General features: G+C 42.7%; 1 protein-coding gene and 1 pseudogene across 3 annotated transcripts; both read left to right on the top strand.

Moving 5' to 3' along the window:
• The first annotated feature begins 27 nt into the window (after window positions 1-27).
• On the top strand, window positions 28-4,122 carry LOC117865658 (pentatricopeptide repeat-containing protein At4g30825, chloroplastic). 3 transcript variants are annotated; one of them, XR_011898876.1, is made up of 3 exons: window positions 28-402; window positions 698-3,779; window positions 3,975-4,122. XR_011898876.1 is itself a non-coding variant. In XM_034749885.2 (2 exons), the coding sequence occupies exon 2, from the start codon at window positions 734-736 to the stop codon at window positions 3,605-3,607; it is 2,874 nt and encodes a 957-aa protein (XP_034605776.1). In that variant the 5' UTR covers window positions 28-402; window positions 698-733; the 3' UTR covers window positions 3,608-3,864. The 3 variants fall into 3 exon arrangements, 1 of the variants encoding a protein (XP_034605776.1); XR_011898877.1 differs by having other exon boundaries at window positions 4,005-4,122; XM_034749885.2 differs by lacking the exon at window positions 3,975-4,122 and having other exon boundaries at window positions 698-3,864.
• A 251-nt stretch (window positions 4,123-4,373) lies between these two features.
• Window positions 4,374-6,779, top strand: LOC117865661 (protein NUCLEAR FUSION DEFECTIVE 4-like; annotated as a pseudogene).
• The last annotated feature ends 2,552 nt before the right edge of the window (window positions 6,780-9,331 follow it).

Genomic DNA, 9,331 nt, shown 5'->3' on the forward strand with positions numbered 1-9,331 from the left:
ATCCAAACGGCACCTAGCCGTACAAGGCCACCAAATCCACCACCAATCCAGCCGGCAGCCGCACTCAGTCCCCCCCCTACCCGCACTGGCGCACGCTGCCCTCGGGGGCTCGCCGCCGCGCCAAGCCGCACGCCGCTCGGGCCGTCGGCGGCGATTCTGCTACTCACGGTTACTCCACTCTCACTCCCCGCCCGCGCACACCCGTCCCTGTTCTACCACCGCCAGCCTGCTGTGACAGTGCGACTCATCGCCGGCGAGGGGGCGCAGCCGAAGCTAGCGGGGATCCTTCACTAGAGCCTTCTCTCGTCCGGAGGCGCCGTCGCCGCCTCTGTTTTCAACACCCTATATACCGGTGCGGGATTGGAGTGGCGCTGAGATACTTCTTGGTTTCTTCTTTTATCGGTGAGTAAAACCGAGCTTGCTTCCGTTCCCTTCGCATACCTGTTCTTTGCTGTTGCTCCGCAATGAGATCCAAATTAACTTTCGGTTTTCGGACCAAAACTTGAGTTCCTGTTCATCCTGTTAGCTGCTGATTCATCTGCTACATGAATCACGACTAATCTCATCTCATCTAGTATCATTTACCCCATCCATGTTTCGATTAAGTTCATCCAATGTGTGGCTACAGTTTATTTTCCCAAATATTGTGGACTAAGCACCCAGTGTAGTCATTTTTATTTTTTTTTCTAATTTGCAGTATTTGTGTGAGATCCATGCCCGTTTGCAAATCCGAATGGCTGCCCTGAGGATCCGCACGCCAGCCGGTCCTGGGGACCCCAGAAGGCGCAATCTTGCCAGCAGCCCAGCGCAGCTGGGGCCAGATTTGATTGGGTTTAGTTCTTCACTGGTGCCTGTTGGTGTTGGTTATGTTGGGGATCACAGGCGCGTAGGCAATGCTGTTGTCACATGCTGTGGGTTCTTTGCGGACAATGTAAGGAGGAAGTGCCATCCTAGGGCAAGCTTGAAGAATGGTTTAGTCTGCTCTTTAGAGGGTGATGGTAGCAGGGAGTCTACATTGTGTACTTCCGTTCCATCTGAAACTTCAAGCTGCAGCGAAGTGCCGTCAGTTCTGGGCCAAAAAATAGCACAGGGCAAAGATGGTAACCCAAGGGCCTCTGCGGAAACGAAGAAAGAGGGGAAGTTATGGCGGAGATTAGGGGGTGGTAAGAAGTTGAGAAGACATAGAGCTCCCAAGCATGGCCCGGGAAAGGACAGGCATGTTCGCAGATCTGTAGTGAAAGATGATGTCAATGTGGTTTTGTCCTGTATCACCCAGGAGTCCAGCATTGAGGAGTGCAATTCTGCTCTGATCCATCTTGAGAAGCACAGTGATGAGAAGGCTCTTAATTTCTTTGATTGGATGAAGGCTAATGGGAAGTTAAAGGGAAATGCTTATGCATATCACCTAGCTCTTCAAGCGATTGCCTGGAAGGAGAACTGGAAGATGGCTGAACTATTGCTTCATGAAATGGTTGCTGATTCAGATTGCACATTGGATGCTCGAGCATTTAATGGGCTGATATATGTTTGTGCTAAAAGGAGGCTTGATGATTGGGGAACAAGGTGGTTTCGGATGATGCTTGATAGTGAAGTGCAGCCGAATGTGTCTACTATTGGTATGCTTATGGGTCTTTACCAGAAGACTGGGAACCTATCGGAGGCTGAGTTCACTTTTGCAAAAATGAGGAATTACAATATTAAGTGTGTTAATGCTTACTCAGCCATGATTACTTTGTATACACGTTTAGGCCTTTTTGCCAAATCTGAGGATGCTATTGCTCTAATGAACAATGATGGAGTAGTTCCAAACATGGAAAATTGGTTGGTGCGGTTAAATGTATACTGCCAACAGGGTAAAATGGAGGAGGCAAAATTGGTATTTCAGTCCATGGTGGACGAAGGATTCACCCTGAATGTTGTAGCATACAATACTTTAATTACCGGATATGGAAAAAGTACTGATGTACAGAAGGCGAAGGAAGTGTTTGACAGCCTTGGTAGTGCAGGTTTAGTTCCTGATGAAACCACCTATAGATCAATGGTAGAAGGTTTTGGTAGAGCAGACAAATATGAAGAAGCAATTTTGTACTACAGGAAGCTCAAGAGTGCTGGCTTCCGACCAAATGCATCCAACTTTTACACTATGATCAACCTACTAGCAAGGCATGATGACAATGAAGGTGCAGCTGAAATTCTGGAGGGCATGAGGGCAGCTGGCTGCCAGTGTTCATCAATTGTTACCGTTCTTGTTCGGGCATATGGAACAGTAGGACGAATGCATAAGGTTCTTCCAATTTTAAAAGCTTGTTTGTACAAGAAATTTTTGTTTGATGCCACCTCGTGCTCTATTTTAGTAACAGCATTTGTTCAAAATTCTTTACTAGAAGAAGCTTTGTTAATTCTGCGTGAAAAGAAGTGGAAAGATTCTGCTTTCGAGGAAAATTTATATCATATATTGATATGTTCATGCAAAGAGGCTGGCAGTTACAATGATGCTGTTAGGATATACAATCAAATGCCTAAGTCTGGAACACAACCAAATCTCCGTATTTCTTGCACTATGATTGATGTTTTCAGCATGATGGAGAGATTTTCTGATGCTGAAACTATTTACCTTGAACTGAAAGGTTCTTCTTCTGTACTTGACATGATTGCGTACAGTGTCATTGTGAGGATGTACATTAAAGCAGAGCGACTAGAGGATGCTTGTTCAGTTTTGGCAGAAATGGAGAAACAAAATGAAATAGTTCCTGATAAATACCTTTTCCTTGACATGCTTCGAACTTACCAAAAATGTGGTCTGCTTGAGAAGTTGGCTGATACATATTATTGGATACTAAAGAGTCAAGTTGAATGTGATGAAGTCATGTATAATTGCATTATTAACTGTTGTGGGCGGGCCATACCTGTTGATGAGCTGTCAAGAATTTTTGATGAAATGATTCAACAGGGACACTTAACCAACACTGTTACCCTCAATGTGTTGCTAGATATATATGGAAAAGCTGGACTTTTTACTAGGGCTGAAAAGGTATTTCTCATGGCTCGCAAGCAGGGACTGGTGGATATCATAACATACAATACCATTATTGCTGCATATGCGAAAAGTGGAAATTTTCGTAGTATGAATTATTTCATCCAAAAGATGCAGGATGCAGGGTTTCCTGTTTCTCTTGAGGCGTACAATTGCATGCTGGATGCTTATGGAAAGGCAGGGCAACTGGAAGAGTTTGCTGCTGTTTTGCAGAAAATGAAGAGAGCAAAGTGCAAGTTTGATCACTACACTTACAATATAATGATCAATATTTATGGGAGGAGAGGTTGGATCGAAGATGTGGCGAATGTTCTTGCAGAGCTAAAGAGCCGAGGTGTTGAACCAGATTTGTACAGTTACAATACCTTGATAAAAGCATATGGGATAGCAAGAATGCCTGAAGATGCTGTCAAACTGATGCAAGAGATGAGGATTAAAGGTATCAGCCCTGATCGCGTGACATATACTAACCTCATTGCTGCTCTACAAAGGAATGAAAATTTCTTAGAAGCTGTTAAGTGGTCTCTCTGGATGAAGCAAACAGGAGTTGTAGGGTCTGGAGCTCGAGCATAGTGTACATGAAGCATTTGAGTTTTGTTTGCAAATGACCAAACTCTGGGTATTGTCTTCAGGTTGCAACTGAGTGCACCCTTGCTACTGTACAGAAGAGTGTAGCTGATTGTTACGTACACAAACTTAGTCTATTGTTCTCACACAAGATGAAATTCAGTCAATATAAATCAAGGTAGGAAGTTTTCATCATTCCTATCATACTGTTGTAAATTTACTGTATTGGATCAAAGTCAAATAAAGAATATAGTTTGGAATTCTCTTGTTCTTCCGTCTGTCTTTGGTCGAGTACAATGTTGTCATTACCTCGTCTTCTCATAAACACTTTTGGCCTGATTCCTTTTCAACTACTAACCTCATGTTAATACAGTCTTTCTCAATCATTTGGATTATTGTTCAGCGCTGATCTCGTGGAGACTGGTCTGCAGTACCTTTTTCTATGTACCAAAAGAATCACGTGATAATAATGTATCTTAATCAGAACGTGGAATCCTATCAAGGAGTGGTTTGATCGATCCCTTTCCCATTTCTATTGCTGGCTTTGATAAGCATTTCTTTTGTCGGATGCACTGTTTTATGCTTTTCATCTCCCCCATTGATAAGCTGTTGCCTTGTGTAGCCCCTGCTTGTTGCAACTAGAGGTCTTCTCCTTTTTTCTTGGCCCCAGCTCCAAATCCGCTCCGTGTTTCCATCATTTCTGCAGCTCTCTCCAATGCTTCCAAAGTTCTAGGGTCAAAGCCGACCCTGATTCCCCAATCTTTTCCACTAACGCAAGCTCCTCCTTGAGTTCTTGGCACAATCCAATGGAGACGGTTGCGGAGAGGCTGAGGGCCTTCTCCAGGAACGATGGCTGGTGTTCGTGCCGCAATCCATGGCCGGGGTCGGGTACCTCTTCGGCACCATCTCGCCGGTGGTCAAGGGCGTGCTGGGGTACAACCAGCGGCAGGTGGCGGCGCTCGGCGTCGCCAAGAACCTCGGGGACTGCGTGGGCTTCCTCGCTGGGGCGCTCTCGGCCATGCTGCCGGCATGGGGGCTGCTGCTCATCGGCGCGGCCCATAGCTTCCTTGGCTACGGGTGGCTGTGGCTCGTCGTCAGTCGTCACCAGGCAGGCGCCGGCGCTACCCCTCTGGATGGTGAGCCTGCATCGGTTCTTCACTTGCTGACATTGTGAACAGTAGAGCAATATGCTGTTTAACTGAATTATTAGAGCACATCTTTTTAACGAGATGGATGCCAAATTATTCTGAATTTCTGTTCCCTAGTAATGGTAGCGTGCTACTGAATTGCAGCACATTTTTCCAATCAGTCTTCTCTCAATTGGTTAGAGAGTAGACATCCTATTTGAGTGGGAGCTATCCATTTGGGTATGGAACTGCAGAAAAAGGTCTTGAATTCAATGCTGCATGGCCCAACTTAAGTAGCCAATTCCTGTTCCATGTTTAAAGCCCGACGGGAACTGCACTTGTTGAAAATAAGATATCCGCACCCTCCAAAACCATGTTTGTAAGTGGATGACTGTACAGTGCCAGCAAATGAAAAATTAGTTGTCAAATTATTTTCCTGATTTACAAAGCATGAAGATTCTTGAAGCTGTTCAGAAAACCTCAGTTGCCTGGTCAAGCAATTGGGAATAATGTAACTCACTCAATTCTTTTTCTTGCCTAGTTTAGTCGTTTTCTTTTTCTTTACATACAGCAACACCATTTAGACTTATGAATCTATCCGCTTTTGTATTATATATGGTTACCTTTTCATACTAAGTACACTTGTAATTGTATAGAACAGCATGGACTTCTCGAAAACTTATCCACAACTCCAATTATATGGAGAAAATTGAAAATATTACACATTTTACTAATGCTCAGTTTGCCGATTCCCTGCATCTTTTTTTAAAAAAGGAACCACCAGGAGAGCTGCCTATTATATTGAAAAAGAGTGCCTAGACAGGCCAAAATTCCCCGCATTCAAATCAAGAAAACAAAATAATGAAAATTTTTAATATTTGCTTGGTTTTATTTCCTGCAGTTACTAACATCTCACTGTTTTGTTATTCAGATGTGTGTTCTTCTCTTTGTGGGAACCAACTACTCAACATACTTCAACACGGCTTCACTTGTTACATACTTACATGCATCGAGAACTTTCCAAAGAGCAGGGGCCCAACAGTGGGCATCCTGAAAGCATTCTCCAGCCTTAGCAGCGCAATTTTGACACAAATATATGCAGTAATGCACACACCAGACCATGCCACGCTTATTTTCATGGTTGCAGTTGGACCAGCATTGGTTGCCATTGGCCTGATGTTTGTTATTAGGCCTGTTGGAGGTCACCACCAGGCGCGTCCATCTGTGACAGCGTGGTTGTTTTGCTCACCATGGTTCTATTCATCCTTGTTTTACCTATTGCAATACCTGTGGCCTTGACTTTATTGCCAAAAACTGAATATCCAATTGAAGAGGCTCTCCTATCTGAAACATCGATACCAGAGGCAAGCACTTCGCAAGACAAGGAGGATCAATTGGAGGCCATTTTAAGTAAGGGCATTGATGTGTTACCCCCATCTCAAAGTAGGAAGAGGATCGTGGAGATGGTCAGTATAGATCAAAAGCCTTCTCATTGTGTTTTTACTTAAATAAGCGTATTTTACTTCAACCCTCCATCCTGATTCTGCAAGTATTTCCTGGGATATTTGCATATTATCTTTTGAAGTTCACTACACACTTTGCAGTGCTGTTGGATACATAGCAAATTTCTTGTTACATTTTCTTCTTATGAAATTTGCATCTACCATATAGGTTTTCTTAGAATTGGATAATTTTTTAGCAAATTCCAAGTTTCGGGGAAAAAAAATTGTTCTCATCCTATTTTGGATAACCCATGGCCACCATTCTCATACTGAGTGGATTTTTCTGATGATCAGGGAGCATAAATACCCAAGGCACATAGCATTGTCAATTGCTCAGACCCTGATGGCTGCCGGGCTTTTCCTATTTGCTATGGCTTGGCCTGGAACTATGTACATTGGGATTTGGGACCTTACTGGTTGGACTCGGATATGGAGCCCATTGGGCTATTGTGCCGGCTGCTGTCTCTGAACTTTTCGGAGTAAAACATTTTGGTGCAATGTACAATTTTCTCACAATAGCAAACCCGACGGGATCACTCGTATTCTCAGGCCTTATTGTCAGTAACCTCAATGACTATGAAGATGAGAAACAAGCTCACAAACATCATATGTCAGCATGGCTGTCTCCACAATTGCTTCACGGCATGAGCCTTCTTGCAGACGGGCCATTGAAGTGTGAAGGGCCATCTTGCTTCTTTGTCAGCTCATTGACTATGTCGGCGTTCTGCATCGTGGGAGCTGGCTTGAGCCTTATTGTTGTTCACAGGACCAAACGAGTTTATGCTCAGCTTTATCAGTCAGTCCACACATATTTTTTTTCTTTTTGCCCAACATTCTGTGTAAAAATTTCCATGGATAGAAGATGTTAAATCCTTCTGTTGCTGTTGTGTGTACCATATATTCTTGCATATATGATCATACAGACACAAATTAAGTTTATATGTAATTCACAGATCGGTTTAGTGTTTATATTACAAGAGCAGATTTACGAATCGTTTGAATTTGTGTTGTCACAATGGTCTCAACTGGTGGACATTTTACAGATTATGTTTATCCAAGTCAGGGTGTACTTCATGCATGAACCAAGGATCCTGATATTTTCAGTACTTGTAAAGAATTGCGGAGACAATTACCGGTATGTATATTCATTTCCTGATGGAGCTTCAGCTAACTTGTACGCATGATTGTCGTTTCCATGATCTGCTAAATTAAGCCAAAAGTTTAAGGGGCGTGCAACATATGAACTTGTTGTGGTAATGTTGCTTGGTCCAAGATTGAGGCCTGAAATACGAGTTTGGACTGTGGAGCAACTTCACTCTTATCCAAATTTTGTCACCCGAGTATGAATCTACCACTTTTCTTTTGGGAGCAAAACTAGGTGTGTACACTCTGATCGTGTCTCTATTTTATAGCATTCTTTTGGTCTCTGTGTGTGTTTTGCTTGTTTTTCAAACAGTTGAATCTGGAGGACAACAACTGGCATAATTCTTATGCATTTTCAAGTCTTGGCTTTTTCTCTGTTCTAGTACTGCACAATGTCATCCAAAGATTTTATATATATAGCTTGTGTATGCTACTGCCATAAACTAAAAACTGGATGATCATGGTCTTGAACTGAGCTCATAGCACAAGGCATTTGCCTTTTCACTTCCTGGAAATTGGAATGGTGCTGACGGAATGGAACTGGTCATGCATTTAGGCTGTGAACTTGACCTGATAGCGTTAAATGTAAACCAGGTTGCAGCTGAACGCACGACCGGGCACGAGAAACGGCAAACCAAATACAGCAAAGCAAAGTAATAATGTTCAGCCGGCTCGTGGTTTACGGGCTGCATGTGCAATGCATTAACAGGCCGACTAGAAGCAGAAAATGTTAGCACAGGCTGGATTGATGCCTTATCATTCCTCTCATGGGGTGCTTTTACCTTTTCTTTGTTAATGCAGAGAGAGAACCATGTGTTGTATATCATAATCAGCATGCCAAGCAGGCCCTTGTGTCACAGAGATCATGCGATTTTTCTTCGTGATTTGGAGGGATTATTTTTAGAGCGATTATTTTTCCACTTTCTAAGATGTGTGAGGGCATGCCAGATTAAGACTTAAAACATGGGGGAAAGCACATGACACTTGGATTATTAGTTATAGCTGGACAAATAAAAAATTACGAAAAATAGTTTTTTTTCCTTTGACCAAAAATGTGTTTCATCTCTAGAAAGACCACATGTGAGCACAACTAGTTGGCTTTTGTCAGACTCGAACAAAAAAAAAAGACCATGGGTCTTAGCTGTGAATGGAGCTCTTTAAATGTGTATATTAGCTAACAATAATGCTATGCTAACTGCCACTCCTCCCTCATATTCAAATTTTAAGTCGTATTAAAATTATGCTCAACCAAACATTTAGAGCTTTGATCGTGGATCAACAAAAAATAATGTGGATCAAAAGAATAAAGTTGGTGCTGTTGGATCCATTATTAAAAGAGATATTTTAGAGTGATTGAAAAAAATATAATCTCATGCATAGACATGTTCTTTTGAGATATCATTTTCCTATAAGAATTGCTAGTTAAAAAAGCCAACTTATAATCCGCTCGTGTCGGTGTCCTAGTAAACTGAATGACTTGCATATTGTATCAGATGGAGTGCATTGAAACAGAGACCTGTATATATGACACACACCCTCTATCTCTCATCTTTCTAGTTTTTTTTTCTTCGTGTTTGGCTAATCAAAGCTAGAGTTTCCTGCTTCTTTGCTTGCAGAGTTGCAGTTGAATGCCTTCTCCTTTCCCCGGCTCCAAATCTGCGCGCCTTCCTTCCTCATCATTCACAAATGAACACTATTATACATGCATCCAACTCATATACAGGCCTCTGAATAGCACTTCACAATTCACATGGGCCCAAGCCAAGGAGACAAGGTTGGTGTGATGTCCAGGTCATACACGAGTCGGACTGAAAAAAAGGTCGAATGCATACCGTAAAAGGGCTCTTTCCTTTGCAAATGTCCCCAGTGTTTCCACAGTTCTAGAATCATGTGTTTCACAGAACGCATGCTTCAGAAGCAGAGGCATAAAACTGCGCATCTGTCTTCCCATTTCTTCC

This window comes from Setaria viridis, chromosome 7 (assembly GCF_005286985.2).
Source record: "Setaria viridis chromosome 7, Setaria_viridis_v4.0, whole genome shotgun sequence".
NCBI lineage: Eukaryota > Viridiplantae > Streptophyta > Magnoliopsida > Poales > Poaceae > Setaria > Setaria viridis.